Genomic DNA, 21,469 nt, shown 5'->3' on the forward strand with positions numbered 1-21,469 from the left:
TCAGAAGGAAGTAGAATAGGGACAGCAGTGACAAAGATGACCTTTATCACTTACCTTGTTCAACATCTACTTGGAGTACTTAGCAAAAAACTGTTTTCAGAACATGAAAAGGGTGACAATAAGAGGAAGCAAAATGAAGTGCATAAGATTTTCTGATGATATGGCGTTGTTAGCAGAAGAGGAGACGATACTAAGGGATATGCTACTGGAGCTAAATGACAACTGTGAGCTTTATGAGATGAAGGTAAATGCAAATAAGACGAAGACCATGGTTGTCGTAAGAAAAATAAAGAAGGTAAACATGCGAAGTCGAAATAGGAAAAGGAGCATCTTATTCGGATGTTTGGAAAAAGAACTAAGGAAGAGACTGGTGAAGTGCTTTGTGTGGATCGTAGCAATGTATGGGCCAGAAACATGAACGTTACGGAGAATTGAAGACAAAAGATTAGAAGCATTTAAAATGCGTATATGGAGTAGAAATGAACCTGTGCTACAAAGCGTGGGTGAAGGAAAAAGAATGCTGAAACTAATCAGAAAGAGAAAAAAGAAACTGCCAAGGTTACTGACTAGGGAGAAAGCGCCTACTGAAGGATGCACTGGAAGGAATGGCGAACGGGGCAAAAGTTCAGGGCAAAAGGAGATGACGGATGATAGACACCATTCATTTATTTATTCATTCATTCGTTCATTTATTCATTAATTTATATGTGCTTTACATAAATATAGTCTAAAGGCTATCGTGCTTAGTTCCGAACTCTGTATATAAAATACTTACATTTTACGCATTATGAAATAAAAATATAATTGTGTACAGTAGTAGCAAAAAAACCGGACCGACCCTTGTAGCTATTTCAGAGCCTTGTTCATTCCAGAGCACGATAGACTGGTAACTAAGACTTTCGTGGTTCGAATCCTGCCTGGGAAGGAAACCTTTTTTTTTGTTCTTTATTCATATTTATTCCCAATACTTTTCGATTACTTGTAAAATTCAAGTTTTGGGAATAATAAATTAATTAAGTAGTAAAATATCGCTGCAATCGAAAAGTACTGGGAATAAATTTGAATAAGGAACAAAAAAAGTTTCCTTCCCAGGCAGGATTCGAACCACGAAAGTCTTAGTTACAAGTTTATCGTGCTCTGGAGTGAACAAGGCTCTGAAATCAGCTACAAGGGTCGGTCGGGATTTTTTTTGTCACTACTGTATGTACATGCTATCACTAGAGATACGCGACGGGTTACAAATCGTTTAATTTCCTCTCGACTGTCATTTATATTTGAGGGGTTCACAACCAGAGTGGACCAAGTCCATCGGGAATAGTTCTGAGATATTGAGTCTTAAAGTTCCTGGCTCACGCTTAGCAACCTTCACCTTCCATAGGAAATGCTGCCCTCTGTGGAGTAACAAATGAGTTATGGACTTTGTTTGTTATGGCAATGAATAAATCTAAGTTTTCTTCATCCGAGATTGTATTAATCCACAAACTGATCACTGGTGGACTTGGTCCACTCTGTTGTGAGCCCCTCATTTGTTACTATTGCTCCAAGATATTTCAATTTTTCCACCTCTTCAAAAGATCAATTTCCAATTGTTATATTTCCATTTCGTACTATATTCTGGTCACAAGACATAACCACATACTTTGTATTTTCGAGGTTTACTTGCAAACCTAATTTCTTAATGTAAAACCGTTAACTCATTGGCAGACTTCGTTGACTCTTAAGTAACACCACTCCATTGCAATCATAATAAATGTGAAGTGGAAAATCAAATAGAGCTAAGTGCCAAACAGTTAGTTCGACCATTTCTCGTCCACGTAAATTACGTCTTTTTCAATCTTTAGCTTCACAAGATGTTACATTCCTTAGGAAGATTAGTAACAGCCAGAGTGAGATATGTGGCCAGTCTACTGTATCTTCCTCCGACGAGTTTAGTGCTGGGACCTGAGGTATTCTTGTCATCGGTGCGGGGGGTTGCAGGTAGATTCTTTTGTTGCTACAGTCAATCCGAGCCGAGCGGAGTGGGAAGTATTAATCGTCCAAAAATATGCAGTCCTCAGTTTGTAGTAGTGTGACTGTGTGCACATGTTAGGTACTCTATATATGAGTGAAATGTTTTCAGTATGATTGTACTTCCTTCCAGACTGCCACTGTCGCTGTTCCCTCCCACTCCAGTACCGCGCTAGGCTTGTCGGAACCGCATTCCTCTCAGCACTAAACTCCTCAGAGGATGACAGTACTTCGAGCTCATGTAGCTCATGACTGACTGCACCGTGACTCTTGCATTTACCGGTTTCGGACACTTCTTAAAATTTCTCCTCCGAAAATCTCATCGATTTAGATTCAAAATCTTTCATATAGGACTTAGAAAAAATGAGTTTTAAGTATATACAGGTAGTACACAATAATTTCTGTTTATCAGATGAAATTTTTGTTATATAAAACGGCACATGCTCTTCCAAGATAAACGAACAGTAGTCATTGTGGCCTTTTGTTGTCGATTATGATGACGATGACGATCATGATGATGATGACGACGATTTAATTTAACATCAATATATATAAAGGGGTAATGTGTAAAACTGCTTGTAAGATGAAGTTCCTAAAGTTTATCATTGAGACAGCACCATTACTTTCCTTACTGCATCAAGGGAAAATGGCAGTTTCCAAATGAATTGTGTATAAAAGGAAAGTATGAGTTCATGTGCTAATAATAGCCGCCCTTGCAAGTACAAGCTATAATCTTTTCGCTGTAAGAAAATCCTAATATAAACAATAGCACGTGACTGAAGTGAGGCTTCATTGGCCGCTGTTTGGCGCCATAGATTCTCAGTATGTGTTCCCGCCTACTGTTGTACCTTCTGTTTCATGTGAAACATTTCCCGCTACGCGTCAAGTAGGCCTAACCTCACTATTATGCATTCGTTTGCTTAGGAAAAATTTAATTTATAATTACTGTAATTAAAACTCACTTAACTTATTAAGTACATTTAAGACTATTTGTTTTTCTCCGCTTTTGAGAGGGTTTCTATTCTTATGTTTAATAAACACACACACCGAGGATGCAAAAGCTATACGAGCTCAAGTGACGCCAGCTTGTTACAAGAACAGACTACCTCGGTATTACTGTTGGTATTCATCCGCGTTCATAGTACATAACAAAATTTAAAAGTAGCTTTTCTTTTACATAGTGTTTTACATATGAGTGAAGTTATATGTTTCATCGTATTTAACAACTAGAATTCAATTTTTTATTTTCAAATAATACAAGATTATGGTTTCCAACTACGAACTATATTTTCCTGCGTCATGTGAATGTTTCGGCTGTAAGCCAATCACGGGTATGACAGCAACGTGCTTATGTTTACATTAGGAATTTTCTTCCAGCGAAAACGGTATAGACGGGTTCACATTGACATGGGAGATTGTAAACTCAAAATTAAAAAATGGAAAAAATTAGTTATACTCCTATATCTATGTGAAGGCTGAAACAAATAACTTTAAGACTCAGTAGCGCTTTTTTGGATCGAATAAGCCGCAAGGAGAGTACATGCGTGCTGATGAAAAAGATAAGATGATAATAAAAATTATGAACCGGTGAAACCAGAATGTGTCAAAAAGACTATAGAAGAAAGTTTTTGGAAGTGTAGACAAGGGAAAATAAAATACAAATAATTTTACAAGATGTGGTAGCTCTAATTATCTGTAAATATAGATCAACTGTAAATGTGTCGACCAATTTTTAAGGAAGACAAAGTTTATTTCAATAAATATTTTATTAACAGCAAGCCTGTGTGCATTTTTAATTTTTGCGTTATGCTGTGGTAGAAATAAGATCTAAAACCTGAAAACTTGACTCGTACTACTAATAGAGACTTTTCACGCAGTCGAAAGGATTTCATAAATTCTCTGTCACTTCTTCCTACAAAATTCAAATTACAATTTTGAATTTGTTTAAAACTTATTAAGTAATAGAAAGAAATATATATATATATATATATATATATATATATATATATGACTATATTAAGTAAGAAAGTCAATGTAGTTTTCGTATTTAAGTAATTCAACTGAATCTTCATTTCATAAGTTTAAGACATAGGCGTAAATAGGCAGCCAAGTAAGCTCAGATGGTAGAGCAATTGGATATGGACTGGAAGATTCTTAGATTTTCTTTGCGATCATTACTTCCAAAATATTCACTCAGCCTCTTGTGAAATTAAGCACTGGGTTCTTCCCGGGGGTAAAAGAGGTCGGAGCGTGGTGCTAATCACTACACTCATTCTAGTGCCGATATAATAAAAGCATGAATTTCTACCTCCATGACTCCATGGATGGCCTACTAGCGTCTAGAAAAGGTATTATTAGGCCTGCCTTTTTGTACACATATAACTCTCAAATGTACAACATTAGACATGAAATTTTCGTAACGGAAGTATTATAAACTTTAGCTCTAACTAATATACTGCTAAAATTGTAATGCTTTATTGAGTGTCAAACACACATAAGGGAGTCAGAAGCAAAGGGGTATACATAAGTGCACTTAAGTTATTTGTGAGAAAATGTGGTTGAAAGTACTTAGGAATTTGTAAATTCCGCGAAATTATTTATTTCAATTTTAGTATGTGATGTGGTTAAAAGATGTGTCCTTTTCCACCAAAATGTTAAATGTTTTAACTTGCCCTGGATGCATATAACTCATGTTTTTAGAAATGTCACTTGTACCCTTTTGCTTCTGCCCCCTCATATGTAAAAGTGATTTATGTGTTTATAATTGACTGTACGGTTAATACGCCATCATAAAATAGTGTGAATAAAACTTTCATTAATTACATCGTGATTTACGACAGAGTCTTGCCTCCGATGCGGAAAACGGAACACGTCACAGTTCACTCACTCCGAGTCTGTTGATGTAAGTTGAAAATATGAGGCTCAGTCGTATGTTCATATCATATCGACGGTGTTCAGGTAAAAGGGCTATTCTACAAAAGAAAAACTTTTCATAAACAGCTATAATTAAATTTTAGCACATTATTATTTGTTACTTTACGTGAAAGAATATAAACATAATTGTCAAAAAAGAATCATCACGATTTGTAATTAAATTTTAACTAATTACAGCAAAAAAGTCATATTTAAAAATGAGGGTTAAGCCCTTTGACATAAACACGATCGATATGTTGAAATGTCGACTGTAATTATTTAAAGTAATTATATTGCAATTTGTCTTCATCTAAGTTCAGCTTCAGTACTTACATTTGCGCTTTCAAGTTACTGGAAATAAAGAGATTTATTCACACCTTCTAAATTGGTTAGTCCTATAATTATTATTTCACGTTTTTCCACTTAAAAAAAACTTTTATAACGTAAGCTGTATGATTATAAATGTAACTAAGTTAATTATACACTGGTTTCAAACATCAATAGCTGTTCACATGTTGAGATTATTATGTCATTATACATTTAACGATTATTTCAAACTATACTCTTCAAGGACGATAATATGATTATTTTAATTGTAATTCATCTACAATTCTACATTCTCATATAATACACACCACATTCAGACACGATAATATGATTGTAATTGAAGTGTCCACTGCAAGAATGATGGATGTCACTTTTTGTCGAAAATGAACCAAGACTGTTAATGCATAGCTTAAGATATATGGATGTACATACAGAGTTATATGGCATTAACACTGATAGTCATTGTCCAGTAATGATCGGAAAACCACAGTTAAGCTTTGAGCGCTAAGCATTTCAAAGTTTCAATTGCTTCTCCTGCAAAATGTATTCCAAATGACATCCATCATTCTTGCAGTGGACTCTTCAATTGTAATTCCTTATTTAAATTATTTCTAAATTACAGTCATTAAAAACATATTTAATGTAACAAATGTGCTTCCAAAAATCTGGAATTTATTATTAGGAACTCAAAAAATTTACAAAAAATGTCGACTTAAACACTTCTTTTAATTGTGATGTACGCGTAAAATTGGAATATGCCTCAGTAATATGGTCTCCCACTTGTAAATCACAAAAAAATCAAATTGAGGAAAAAAATTAAGATAATTTTCTTTTAAAAAATCATTATTCGGTTTTACATAACAGGATTTCGTACAATAGTCTACTTACATAATTTAATTAAGTGTCTCTTACCAGTCATTGATTACTTGCTGAGTAATTTGTATAAAATATTCTACTTTCTACTGGATAATATCGAAATATTGTCACAAATCCAGTTTAACGCTAGAACATCAAATTTAAGAAATCGTCAATTGTTACACTACGAATAACAAAGCTCCTCATCGCATAAAAATTCACCACTGTTAAAATTGTGAAATAAATTCAATGAATTAGCCTATATAAAATATGAGATCTAGCCTTCAGCATCGATATGTATAACTCCTTTTCTTTTTTCATTTGTATATTGTATTTATATATGGTTTTATCGCTTTTTTCATGTTTATGATTTTTCACTTTTCATTTTAAGGCGTGAGAAACTATAAAATTGGTTCTGTCTGCTATAAATGAAATTTTACATCTTTCCATATGTACTATGAAGCCAAAAAGCAACTGTCCCCGATATTCTTCGTTAATTCAAAGCACAGTCTGGTGGTCGTAGACAATTATGTGTAGTAACAGTTGTTTTTCTTGATGAAGGTACTGGAAGTAGCATTATTATGGCTCAACACCAATCGGATTCAATGAGTTCAAAAGTGCTATCACCGCACATAATTTTCAGGGCGCATATAGTAGTCATAGTTCTTATCAAAATGTTTAATTTGAATAAAGACTTGCTCAAGTTTTAAAGGTTGGATAAAAGGATAGGTTTCTTGTGGGGTTAAGAGATATTGGTTTAGGACGCCGAGAAGCATAACAAATATATACACTTTGAAACTTAAAATTGTATATTGAAATTTTTATTTTGTTTTTTAAATTATCACAGAAAGAAGAGTACAAATACAGTCTTAATCAGTTTACTGTGATGACGAAGAATGTATATACATAACGCGAAGACAAACAAGAATGAATCTAGACGTTCCTACATGACTGCGATAGGTATGGGGGTAGCTGTGTCGGTGTTATAGTATAACTAGAACAAAATCAGTGATGGATTCCATAGCCGCCGTAACTGAGAGCAGGCGCTGCATGTCCGTACGAGAGTACGGGGGCGGCATGAGCATAGGAGACAACGGGGGCTGCGTGAGCGTAGGACAGAGGGGCGGCATGAGCGTAGGACAGACGGGCAGCATGACCGTATGACAGAGGGGCGGCGTGGGCGTAGGACAGAGGGGCAGCATGAGCGTAGGACAGAGGGGCGGCGTGGGAATATGACACTACAGGTGCGGCGTGGGCATAGGATACTACGGGGGCAGCAGCCACCACCTTATGAACAGGGGCGGCCACTACTTTGTGGACTGGGGCGGGATGAACGGCATGTCCGGATTTGGTGACCACGGCGTTGAATCCATTGTGGTGATCAGCGGTGTAGTGCACAGTACGGGTGGTGCCGTCGGGTTCAACCAGACTGTAGTGGCCCTCCACCTTGTCTCCAACACGTTTCTCAGACTGTTCCTTGATGTCGTGGGTGTGGAGGTCCTTCACTCCGTAGTTGAACTCATAGTGAGCTGGAGCCTGAAATGATGACATATATTTAGTGCCTAAAGTGAATTAGATGAGTAAAAAATTAGTAATATCATGTGGTCTACAGGCGAAAGGATAATATTGATTATGATTATTTATTTATTAAAGCTCTAGTATAAGCAGCAAAATATGATTCGCGTGTAAACCAATATGAGAGAGCTCCCGACTTCTGCTTTATTCTGTAGCATCAGAACTGCCGCGATCTTGTAGATATCGTGACTCCACTATGTGGTTCAATCTATCGATTCAGCCTGCGCATCTTAAATATCGGTAGAGTCCCAGTAAAGTGTCTTTTCACCCCTCGAAAGCGTATTACACAACCTCATACTAAACCCATCTATACAGTACTACCGTTTTATGTGAGTGTTATTGAAATGGTGATAATGAATATTGAAATGGGGAGTAACATTCGGAAGATGGAGGGAAACGGGAGAACTCTGAGGAAAGCCATCAGAGATGATGACTCTGTCCATCAGAAATACGATTCCGTTACCGTCAAGATTCGAAAGTGGGTCTAGAGTCATCCTAAATTATCATTCCATCAATTGAGTTACCAAAGCTATTTGCAATACAAGTTCGTAAATTAAAAACTCTGTTTAAACATATTTTGAAGCTCAGTAATTTCTGTTACGATCTTACATCTTTGATCGTCTGCAAATAATTGTAAATTATACGAGAAATATCTATACACAATGTGGGCAAAATGCGTAAATTTTAATAAACTACTGTATCGGGATATTTTTCATACTTTAAATATCACAAATAGATTTTTAGTCTGGGATCAAATTGTAATAATACAAAAGACCTAAACATAGTTCATGGATTGCAAAATATTTTGATATCACTTACTGATAACAAGGTGGCGAGAATGTGTGGAAACGTAAATGTTTATAATTTCATTTTGAAACTTACATTAGACGTTACTGAACGGATATTTGGGCGCCAAACTCTCAAGTGACGGAATGTTACTGAAAATATTCAGTGCACAAATAATTATGTGGTAATCGTTACCATCATCTTTATCATGAACATTATCATCACTTTTGTCGTCTTCAGTACCTTTATAATCTTTATTCTCGTCCTTAATCATCGTCATCTTTGTCTTATTTATGATTGTCGTAATCTTAATTTTTACCATCGTTGTCAACGTGGTATTTGTGATCATTATCAGCTTCATTGTCGTCTTTATCATTGTTCTTACCGTTGACTTTTCACATTAGTGACCATATTTATCATTGTTGTCTTCATTTTATCATCCTCGTTACCGTCATTCTAACGATTGCAGTCATCATCGTCTTTGTCGTCATTATTATTGTCATAATAAATCTTATAATTATGATCCTTTTGTCTGAAAATTTAATACTGTAGGAATTTCAGTCTTCAGTTCTATAAGACGTCCGAAAACAACAAGCGTGTGCCGATGTGATGATGAGTTACTGATTTTACCAGCATAGTGTAGTAAGACTCACTGTGTGTGACAACGATAAAGCGAAATCTTCACATATTTCTTGTGACAGGAAACTAGAACTTCACTGCTATGTTAGAAACGGAATTATCCATATTTTAGTTTTAAATTCTTCCTTTTGTTTCTCGGATTTCGAGTTTTTATTGATCCGCATCGTGGCAGTTTTTATTTTCTTATTGCTGCATTACGTCTCGAATACCATACAAGTTCTATTGCGTTTCGTGATTTAACAACTTTTAAATATTGTAATGTTTTCTTTAATTATGGAACGATATCAATGATTCAACAATACGTACGGTATGTCTGTTATTAACTGCGTTGGATGTAACAGCTGTGAACTGTCACTGTTTGAGTAATGCTATACTCACATAGTGGTCCACTTCATGTGCAACCGCTACAGGAGCGTGAGCGACTGCTACAGGGGCGTGAGCGATCGCCACGGCTGGTGCGTAGTGGGCATCGTAGAGGCCAGGGGCAGCTAGAGTGGCGGCCAGAAGAGAGGCGAAGACAGAAAGCTGTTAACACAAACCATAAATGATTAGTAAGTTAGTGCATAAATTGGTTTACTGATTATGACAGGATCTTGGAAGAGATTATTAATTATTTAATTTTTTTTTTAATTTAACTTATGTCTTATGAAGTGGAATATTGCGAGTTTCCTTTGGAATAAAATTAATACTTTAAAATCAATTTTCACTTGAGTTCTTCATTCTAGAAATGTAATAACAGTATTCTTTCTAAGGAGGCAAAATATGGTTCATAAGAGAGAGTGCTGGATTTATATTGGAGAAACTAGAATGGGACTGATTTCCTCCATGTTAGTTTTCTTGGAACTCACATTCTACTAGGGCTTTATTACCAGTGTTTTAATGTTTCATAGTTTAAGTTACTTTATGATATAAAGGGTCTAATTATTATTAGTAATTACAATAAACTTATCGTCTCTTAATATTTTTCTAATATGAAAAGGAACGTTAAATTTAATAAGGATTACATTTTATAATAATCTGAATGTCTCTTATTAGTGTGTTTAGCTTTGGAATTATTTATACACAATTTCCACCATTAAGATTTATGTTTTATAAATTTTATTCCTCCTTAACCTTAAGCCCTATTTTCATGATATTATATATGCTTAATGTCTGAAGATAGCTCTTCAATCTAGATTAAAAATATTTGTCTACATAAAATGATCATGGAATTGTGAAATTTCAAAAATTTGATTTTGCGATTTGTACCAAACTTCTCGCACAAAATTATTCCCCAGATTTTTACTATTTCTCAGTAATTAATTTTTTCCCCTTAAAGATAAAATTCATATTAGCATACTTTACCTCAATGGTTGGAGTATCTACACTGATAGGGGAAGAAAAAATCCACATATCTTTAAATAAAAAAAAAATTCATTGACATTTTTTGGTTCTAAATTTATGTTGAGTTATAGGATAAATAGTGAACTACAGTTTGTTCATTTTATTAAGAAATAGAGTTCTGCAAAATTTCATACAGTTATCTAAAAATGATGGAAGCTATGATTTAAACAGTTTTGAAAAATACAGTTTTGAGAAAATGAGCGTTAAACTTACCGATTATTACTGGATGGTATTGGCAGAACATTTTAATGCACATCTTGGTCAATTTTATAGATAGTCCTTATCTTGAAATGTATTTTACAGATATAAACCTAAAGGTTCGTATTAAATTATTATAAAGAAACGAAAAATCAATTTTTTGCCCTCCAGGGCTTATGTTTGAGAATATGAGCGATGAACTTTCAGATTGTATTTGCATTGCAGAACATTTTAATGTATAACTTGGTCAATTTTATAGATAGGTGTCTTAAAATTCCTTTCACAGATATAAAGCTAAAAGTTTATATTAAATTTACTAAAAGAAAAATTAATTATGCAGTTTAGACACTGAGGCTTGAGAATTTAAAAGATTTCGATACTAATTTTTGGACACTTACACCCATTGGTACATGACACGACTGACCGTATCGTTCATTTATCCAGATAGAACAATTGTGTATACGAGAAATAAAAGTAACATTTTTTTCAGTGATGTTATTGTTATGTGTTTCAACAGATGTCCGGTTTAAGAATGCGATATTTCCAAATGATTGACAAAAAATATATTTGCTATTGTCATATGGCGTAGCAAATACCCAGTTAAAGAACACGCTATTTCAAAATTACTCACATAATATATTGAAACACGTAGTTCAATACTATGATATATTGAAATAATTATTTTCAAAATTAATTGTTGTAATTCAAATGTTAAAGCTTTTCTACATTGCATTAATAGTAAACTCAGCAAATAAAAATTTGTGGAGATAAAATTCTGATTCTTAGTGTAAAATGAATTTTTAAATTCAGACTCCCAAACCTTGAAATTTGGATAGACTATTGCATTTACTTACTTACAAATGGCTTTTAAGGAACCCACAGGTTCATTGCCGCTCTCACATAAGCCCGCCATCGGCCCCTATCCTGTGCAAGATTACAGTAATCCAGTTTCTATCATCATATCCCACCTCTCTCAAATCCATTTTAATATTATCCTCCCATCTACGTCTCGACCTCCCAAAAGGTCTTTTTCCCTCCGGCCTCCTAACTAACACACTATATGTTTTCTGGGTTCGTCCATACGTACTACATGCCCTACCCATCTCAAACTCTGGATTTAATGTTCCTAATTATGTCTGGTGAAGAATACAATATACTATTGCACTACACGATTAAATTATAAGAGAATGTTAGCTATATACACAATTACAATAATAGTATTTTTATCTTTTCCTAGCGAATGAAATTTGAAAGTAGCAATAAATTGAATATTCTCAGTAATATATATTTTTTGCTTTACTGTGTTTTCTCGTCGATAAAGCAAACGACGGCCACGATTGAAAGTTGATTTTACTGAATTCAGAGATGCCAACCTAAATAAGTATGTTGAAATATTATAAATAACTGCTCTAGTGTTGTAATGAAAACCACTGCCTTCTATGTATGCTACAGTGCATGTAAAATTCATACGCAAGAAACAGTGTTCATTAATATACATTATACGAAACAAATCACTGCATTTTGAATGTACTGAACTTTATTTAAAAACAATTCAGACTTCATAAGAAACGTAAAAAATTATATATTACAGTTATATGAACACTAATAAATATATTATAATTATTAAAAAAATTTAGTAAAAGTCAGACATGTTTCGGAGATGCTTCTCCATCCTCAGTGACTTTACCACGACGGCTGGTTCAGGTGATCGAACCGCGTTGTTGCTTGGCTTAAACAATATGTCTAGAACCTCGAGAATCTGTGTTCGGTTGGATATTGACGTATTTGGGTTTCAAGGCCTCCTTTCAGCAGGTTTTATTAAACCAAATTTTTTTATTTAAAAGTTATATTTTAAGACCCTCGTCGTGGTCAGTCTCCTTTAAGTCGTGGTAAAGTCACTGAGGATGGAGAAGCATCTTCGAAACATGTCTGACTTTTACTAATTTTTTTAAAAATTAACTCAACAAAAGTAATTAAAAATTATTCCAATTGAACACGAAATATTACAAGTACCTGAATCATTCTTACTCCTTCACATTGAAGTTGATGGTGAAGTTTGTACATTGGCCAGACTGGTAACATCAGTCAGCTGTTCATTGTTTGATGTACTTACTGTATATTAAGATTGTTTAAAATATCATTTTCAAAATACAATATCGTGCAAAAAGTACTGTACAATACACGTTTGTGAAATGCATTACAAAATCTCGCTCTGCTCGTTTTAAAAACTTTTCCTCGATTTTGTAAAAAGCTCTCCGACCTTGTATCGTAATGTACTGTTATACACTCATATCAAATCTTATGACAAACCTTCAGATAGTCCATGGTTGTTGGTTTTCGGAGCTGTTGCTGCTCTTGCACTGTCTGTCACGTTTGTGATGTTCCACCTTTGAGCAAGCGAGTCTTTTATACGTGCCCTACACCCGATTCAAGCGACTTACCACACCTATAGCAGCCTGCTCTAATCCAAGAGGACTTTTCCACCCCTACCACCTTCCCAATGTGCATTGTAATTAAGACACTGGAGATGAGGTCAAATGAATTTCTATGCACATATATCGCCGGAGGGGGAGTTGGCAATTCTCTAAAAACTGGAATAGAGATCAGCGCAGCTGCCTGGACTGGCCAAGTTCACGTTTGTTATATAACACTTGCCAATATGGAGCGGTAGAATCTCGTCCCACATGTTTATAAACGAAACGACTCATATTTCGACATCTGAGATTTAATTTGCATGTTTGCGGACTGGATTAGTTCTGTGTAAGTGGTACATACAAAATTATAAATGTAATTTCTTACCAGTAATGAGTGTAACTTTATCTGCACATGCTTTCAGATCAATATGGAATGCATTTTAAACTTATATCCATTCTCATGAATGTTGGGTAAACACAAGTTCTACATGATTTCTCATTCATGGAGAATGTAGTTTGAGATGTGCTTACTTTTTTTAATCAATATTGAACTCATTTTGAAATATACGTACTTTCTCATTAATTTGACATCTTATTTTTTATTCACAAAGAACTTAATTTAAGTTGCCAATATTTTATGATCGACTTAGAATATACAGTGTGTAACAGTCGTCGTCGCCCTCGGCTGCCAGCTCCGAAATATGGAAAGTATCTCGAGGATGGCACGTCGATGTCAATAATTAATTATATACACTGATTAATTTGGGCGCCAGCCTCCTCGAGATTACTCCGGTAGAGGTATGAGATTCCCAGGTCAGCTGCAAAAACGGTCGGGACATGGGGTTTGGGAGACGTGCTCGTAGGTTGAAATGATGTTGGCGCACACCAGAAGTTGTTGGTAAGAACTATGAAAGCGTTTATTATTACTATTAAGTGTTCGTTTCAGATCAGCAGAAATGCGCGTCCAAGTGTATAATATCTCGCTCTCACTTCCCGCAAGTTGGTATACTAATTTCCGAGTTCACGTAATTATATATTTTGTACTATAAAACACCAGTAATATAACGGACAGTTGATAACATGATGAGAGGAAAGAATTCAGACTTATAATAATAATGCAACACACGACTTCTTACTACACCCACTAAAAATTTCTAAGTCCGTAAATTGTTATACTTCCGAGTTAGGTTTGCCGAGAATATGTGGAGTGCAACTTCTCCGTACGCGTTCTATATGCCTTCTCTCTATCTGCCAAATCTACCCTCTACTTTCAACCACCAAACATAGAATTTCGCCCTCCTATCTATATATCACGTGTCTCTATTAAGAATCCTGATTGGCCATGATTACACTTACGTCACTTAAGACGCATTCTTCAAAAATTGTTCGTTAACTAGAACATCTCCTACTTCCGGCGTCCTGACAATTCTCTGACATATACCAGATCATCTCTTTTGGAACCTGGCTTGGCGTCATCTTACTGACCACCCGCAGGCAAAGTCCATACATTCCCTCATCAGTCAACTCCACGCCTGGACACATGTTTCCTGTCAGCCTGGCTTCCCTTCGGCCTTCCTGTCCACCTGTTACTTCCGTCTCAGATTTTGAAACTAACTTACACGTCCGCGCATCCTATCCATATAAGAATATTAACACGAAATACTAATCTAATGAAAATCTCCTCATCCTATACGAGGAACCGTCTCAAGTGTTTCTAGAAAGTTGAGGGACAACTTATAATTCTTATAAAATGTTGTCCAGGCCTTAAATTACTAGAGAAACTAACAATGTTTTAACTGAATAATTTCGAGGGGGAAAATTGTTCCGGGGCCGGACATCGAACCCGGGACCTTTGGTTAAACGTACCAACGCTGTACCAACTGAGCTACCCGAGAAATCTACCAGATACCGAACCAATTTTTCCCTCTACATCCGCAGACCTCAAAGTGGGCTGACAACCGTCAAGCAACCAACAATGAGTGCACACTAACTCTGTGTGACTTAAATGTGGTTTTCTGTTAACGAACAGTGACGTGTATTATGCAAATCAAGCTTTCAGGTATAACTCCCTGTAAAGTTGATTGGATCGGTGTCTAGTAGAGTTCCCGGGTAACTCAGTTGGTAGAGCGTTGGTACGTTTAATCAAAATTCCCGGGTTCGATGCCCGACCCCGGAACATTTTTTGCCTCGAAATTATTCAAATCAACTTTACAGGGAGTTATACCTGAAAGCTTGATTTGCAATGTTTTTAACTGTTGATTAAATATAGGAAATAGGCTACTAATTTTAGTGCAATTTCAGTATTTATATGATTGTTGTTACTCTTTATATAGAATTTATAAGTTTTCAAACAAAATTAAAAAATTTTACTTTTTCAGTATTAAAGTTGAAAATGAATGAGTAACTAATTGGTGCACGATTCTCAACTGTTGTTGGATGATGTGGGATATATTACTCTTCAAATGAGTAAAGATCAAATATTTGTAAAAAAAATCTTTGAGACTGTCCTAGCAATTTCTAAGGTTTGAAGTTATAAAAAAATGGGGAAATTTTGTTATTATTCGGTTATTGTTTATTTAACGACGCTCGCAACTGCAGAAGTTATATCAGCTTCGCCGGTGTGCCGGAATTTTGTCCCGCAGGAGTTCCATGAGCCTGTCGCATTTGCCATCGACCTGGGCAGGGATCGAACCCGCAACCTCGAGCATAGAAGGCCAGCGCTATACCAAGTACGCTACCGAGGCCGACTATATATATGATATATCAAAATTAATAGCGAAAACTGAAACGGTTGAAGTGTACGATAATAGAAGCAAAAAAGTTCAAGTAAACATGGGTTCGCAAACGAGTCGTTTGCGAGATAATTGCGAGATAACTGCGAATGTTTGGTTACAAGCCGCTACTGACTCCATTCCTTGTAAACATCATTATTATGCTTTACTCGTTGCGCACAAGAAGCGGCCCGCGATGTGCTCTTGTTTACACAACTGGATATTGCCGAGAGGTGGAACACCTCTTTTAACAGATAAGAGTGTACAGTAAACATATAACGTGCTGAAGTAGTATTGTATGTATGTATGTATGTATGTATGTGTGTATGTATGTATGTATGCATTCATGTATGTATTTATTTACATTGCAAGTGGGCAAGCACCCGGTAGCTGGTGTACAAAATATAAACAATAGCCTACACAATAAAATTACAATACACAATACAATTATACAATACACAATACAATTTATACAACACACAATACAATTTATACAATACACAATACAATTTATACAACACACAATACAATTATACAATACACAATACAATTTATACAATACACAATACAATTATACAACACACAATACAATTTATACAATACACAATACAATTATACAACACACAATACAATTTATACAATACACAATACAATTATACAATACACAATACAATTTATACAACACACAATACAATTATACAACACACAATACAATTTATACAATACACAATACAATTATACAATACACAATACAATTTATACAACACACAATACAATTATACAATACACAATACAATTTATACAATACACAATACAATTATACAATACACAATACAATTATACAATACACAATACAATTTATACAATACACAATACAATTTATACAACACACAATACAATTATACAATACACAATACAATTTATACAACACACAATACAATTATACAATACACAATACAATTATACAATACACAATACAATTTATACAATACACAATACAATTTATACAACACACAATACAATTATACAATACACAATACAATTTATACAATACACAATACAATTATACAATACACAATACAATTATACAACACACAATACAATTATACAATACACAATACAATTTATACAATACACAATACAATTTATACAACACACAATACAATTATACAATACACAATACAATTTATACAATACACAATACAATTTATACAACACACAATACAATTATACAATACACAATACAATTTATACAATACACAATACAATTATACAATACACAATACAATTATACAACACACAATACAATTATACAATACACAATACAATTTATACAATACACAATACAATTTATACAACACACAATACAATTATACAATACACAATACAATTTATACAATACACAATACAATTATACAATGCCCAATACAATTTTACAATACACAATACAATTATATAAACAATACAATAAAAATATTGCATTCCTTGTTAAGCTAAGCCATGAGTGAAATTTGAGCCAAATTAAATGGGGAAGTAAACGAAATGACTACATTTTAAATAATAAGTCGGACGATATTTCATAATTAAGTCGGTGGCGGCTTGCAACCAAATATTCGCAAGTAGGGCGCAAACGGTTCGTTTGCGGACTCATGTTTACTGGAACTTTTTTGCTTCTATCATATTATAGAAGGCTATTCTTTCAACCGTTTGTTTTCGCTATTAATTTTGATAGACCTGTATATAAGGTATGGACAGAATGGGCACTTCCCTTGTGTAACTTACAGGAATTGACTCATTCACATTTTCAAGTTTATCGAATATGATTTAAGCCTTTCGAATGACATAAGTGTTATATCCGTTCAACAAAATAATTTCATTTTTTTTTATTAATGTAGTCGAATATTCATGTTACATGTCAAAATAGTCTTATGTTGTAATAAAAAAAAAGAATATATTGAGAGAGTTAATTCATTTTTTCTTTAATATCAGTTATTGCAAAGTTAATTTTATAATGATTATATTTCCAATTCCCAGATACCTCTTAGGTATACTAGAAAGGAAAGTAAATTGACTAGGATTTACAGATTATTTTGGAATTTGCACTTGAAATATAATGACCGTCACCCACTTATTATTTATTGCAGTCAAAGGTGAAAGTCTGTCCCAAGGACAATAGTTCACTTTACAGGTTCATGTAATACCTCAAACACGAAAGGCGCAGAATTGAGAAGTATAATTTGTGTTATTCGTGGAAAAGACTAGAATGAAGTTTCGTATTTTAAAGCTATTTTAGTAGCACTTTTCACTGTAGGCCTACTTGAATTTGATTCTTACATTCACAAAGATGAAACTACATTCTTTCTTTAGTATTCCCCATTTTTTAAATATTTACTTCTCATATTCATGCTTCACAAAGCAATAAAATGGACTGAGGAATCGAATATGGTCTGGTTTTCAAGTCGATGCTTTCAATGTTATAAAAGGTCAAGAAACAGGACAGATATCAAATGTATTTAATTTAATTTAATGTAACTAAGTGTGTGTATGTATGTATGCATTTATTTATTTATTTATTTATTTATTTATTTATTTATTTATTTATTCTGGTGTAGTTAAGGCCATCAGGCCTTCTCTTCCACACCACCAGAAATACAAATACAATAATAGAAATAAAAAGGGGGGAGGGAAAACGCTATAAACAAAGTAAAGCCACAAAAAATTATACACAGGTTGCAGTCACACAAACTTTAAATGAGTGATTATCTATCATAATTACTTGTATCCTAACTAATTAACGAGCCACCGGCGTGGCTCAGTCGGTTAAGGCGCTTGCCTGCCGGTCTAAAGTTGCGTTCGGGCGCGGGTTCGATCCCCGCTTGGCTGATTACCTGGTTGGGGTTTTTTCCGAGGTTTTCCCCAACTGTAATGTGAATGCAAGGTAATCTATGGCGAATCCTCGGCCTCATCTCGCCATCTCGCCAAATATCATCTCGCTATCACCAATCTCATCGACGCTAAATAACCTAGTAGTTGATACAGCGTCGTTAAATAACCCACTAAAATAAAAAAGAAATAAAAACTAATTAACTAACATAAGCAAGAAACTTGTATCTATGTATGAATGAATGAATGTATGTATGTATGTATGTATGTATGTATGTATGTAATGTATGCATGTATACATGCATGCGTTAAAAATATGTCTTATACATGCATGAATTATTTATACAGTGTGGGTTAAAAGTCGCTTTCCCAAAAACTTCCTTACATTTAATTACATTCAATTTACATCTGACGACACATTCCTTTACAGACTTTGTCCAAAATTTAGACCCTGTTTCTCGAACACAATTCACAACGTTTAAACACTGATTTACAGACAGCAGAACATAACTCACGATTTTCATCGATTTTCACGAATGGTTGTTCGATCATCTGTCGCAACTGATGCAGATCCTGTGGTTTCTGAGCAGAAACACCATTTTTTAGGATACTCCGCAACGAAAAATCGCATGTCGTCAGGTCGCATGATCTGGGTGGCCTTTCTGTTGTGCCACGACGGCCAATCCATTCATGGAATTGTTGGTTCAAGACGTCCCTCACTCCTACACCAAAATGAGATGGTTCTCCATCCTGTTGCCATTGTAACTACATTTCAGCAAAACGAGGGATGTTTTCAAGACATGACATCGGAAAAACAGTTGACGCCCGAACATAGTTGCCAACCTACCACTTATTACACCAGCTATTCGTTTATTCAAATTATCGCATATGTATATGTGCACAAATATGAAACCTAAGACGAATATTGGGGAAAGATATTTATAATTTATTTACAAATACTTTATTATATTGTATACATTTATATATACAGTGCCAATATATAATTGTGTCGATATGAAGCACAGAATCATTAGGAGTCATTTTAGTATCTAGAATATATGAGCCGTTCAGAGCAGAAGTGGTGTAAGTCAAAAATGGGTAATGAGTGTTGAAGTAAACATTCTGTAAAATACAGCGCAAAGTAGCAATTAATATTCAATTTATTTAAACTATTAGTAGTCAGTGGATAGCACGAAGGACATATTAATTGCTACTTTGCGCTGTATTTTACAGAATTTTTACTTTAAAGCTCATTACCCAATTTTGACTTACACCACTTCTGCTCTGAACGGCTCATATGTTATGACTACTTAGAATCATAAGTAAATAAGATAACTTGGAAAAATAACCTTTTCTGGGGATATAGTATGTTAAAAGTTTTCGATCACCTATCACAACTATGGATTTGTGGTTAAAACAAGAATTTCGTTTTGAATATTCTATCATATCATAATGTTAGAGAGAGAAAATATTTATTTTGTTGGTCTATTTAGTTTTTCTGATGTGTTTGTACATTGAAATAAACTGTGTAGTTGTTTTCATAGCTGATCGAAAACTTTTGACGGTAGAATATACATATATATATATATATATATATATATATATATATATGTATGTGTGTGTGTGTGTGTGTGTGTGTGTCGACCTGGTTGGCGATTTGGTATAGCGCTGACCTTCTATGCCCAAGGTTGTGGGTTCGATCCTGGGCCAGGTCGATGGCATTTAAGTGTGCTTAAATGCGACGGGCTCATGTCAGTAGATTTACTGGCATATAAAAGAACTCCTGCGGGACAAAATTCCGGCACATCCGGCGACGCTGATATAACTTCTGCAGTTGCGAGCGTGGTTAAATAAAACATAACATTTGACATTTATCATTTATATATATATATATATATATATATATATATATATATATATATAATCTTTATATTTTATCTAGGCCTATAGCTTTACTCTTATTGTGGATTCAATTTAACTCCAAGTTTGTAAGGCGTCGGATTTCTTAAAGAAATCTCTTGGAGAAAGGACATTTATATTTCCCATAACATCCAAAATGGCTCAGAAATTCTTAGCAGCCTATAAAGATCAGTTTAGAGTTTTTTCTCACTGTGTTAGAGAAGTTCGTACTATGATTACGATAAACTATTTCTGGCTCTTCCATGGTCTATAAAGCAGATCTCCACGTATGTGACTATTGTCCTCTTCGATGACACAAAAATAAATGTTTACTTCCTTCTGATTTATTACGAATTTTGTCATAGGTATTTCGTGGAATTCCTTCAATAGAAACACACTTAAAATATACAGAATTTTGACCTTATATTCATCTGTAATGCTTTGAACTGCAATTGACGGTTGCTCAATTCACAGAATAAATTCATTTACCTTGTAACAGATATTTTTTAATGAATGCCTAGTATTAATAAGTTTTTATGGGGTATTTTACTACACTTTATCAACTGCTACTGCTATCTAGCTTCTGAGTGAGATGAAAGTGGTGGTGATAGCTACATGAGTCCGTGGTTCAACACCGAAAGTTGTCCAGCATTTGCTCGAAATGGGTTAAGGGAAAACCCCTGGAAAAACCTCAACCAGACAACTTGTCCCAATCAGGAGCCTAGTATAAAATTCTTACCATTACGAGAGTGGGTAATTTATTTTATTTTTTTTTTATTTTAGTAGGTTATTTTACGACGCTGTATCAACATCTAGGTT

At 34.5% G+C, this 21,469-nt stretch overlaps 1 protein-coding gene across 1 annotated transcript in view; it reads right to left on the minus strand.

The window, feature by feature from the left end:
- Window positions 1-6,901: 6,901 nt before the first annotated feature.
- LOC138691377 (uncharacterized) overlaps window positions 6,902-21,469 on the minus strand; it is a 46,246-nt gene continuing 31,678 nt past the window's right edge. Inside the window, exons 7-8 of the mRNA XM_069813283.1 lie at window positions 9,481-9,627; window positions 6,902-7,638 (exon numbers count right to left, since the gene is read on the minus strand). Of these exons, the coding sequence (XP_069669384.1) occupies window positions 7,108-7,638; window positions 9,481-9,627 (678 nt within the window). The 3' untranslated portion in view covers window positions 6,902-7,107. The remainder of the gene's footprint in view (window positions 7,639-9,480; window positions 9,628-21,469) is intronic.

Source organism: Periplaneta americana, chromosome 16 (genome assembly GCF_040183065.1).
Source record: "Periplaneta americana isolate PAMFEO1 chromosome 16, P.americana_PAMFEO1_priV1, whole genome shotgun sequence".
Taxonomy (NCBI): domain Eukaryota; kingdom Metazoa; phylum Arthropoda; class Insecta; order Blattodea; family Blattidae; genus Periplaneta; species Periplaneta americana.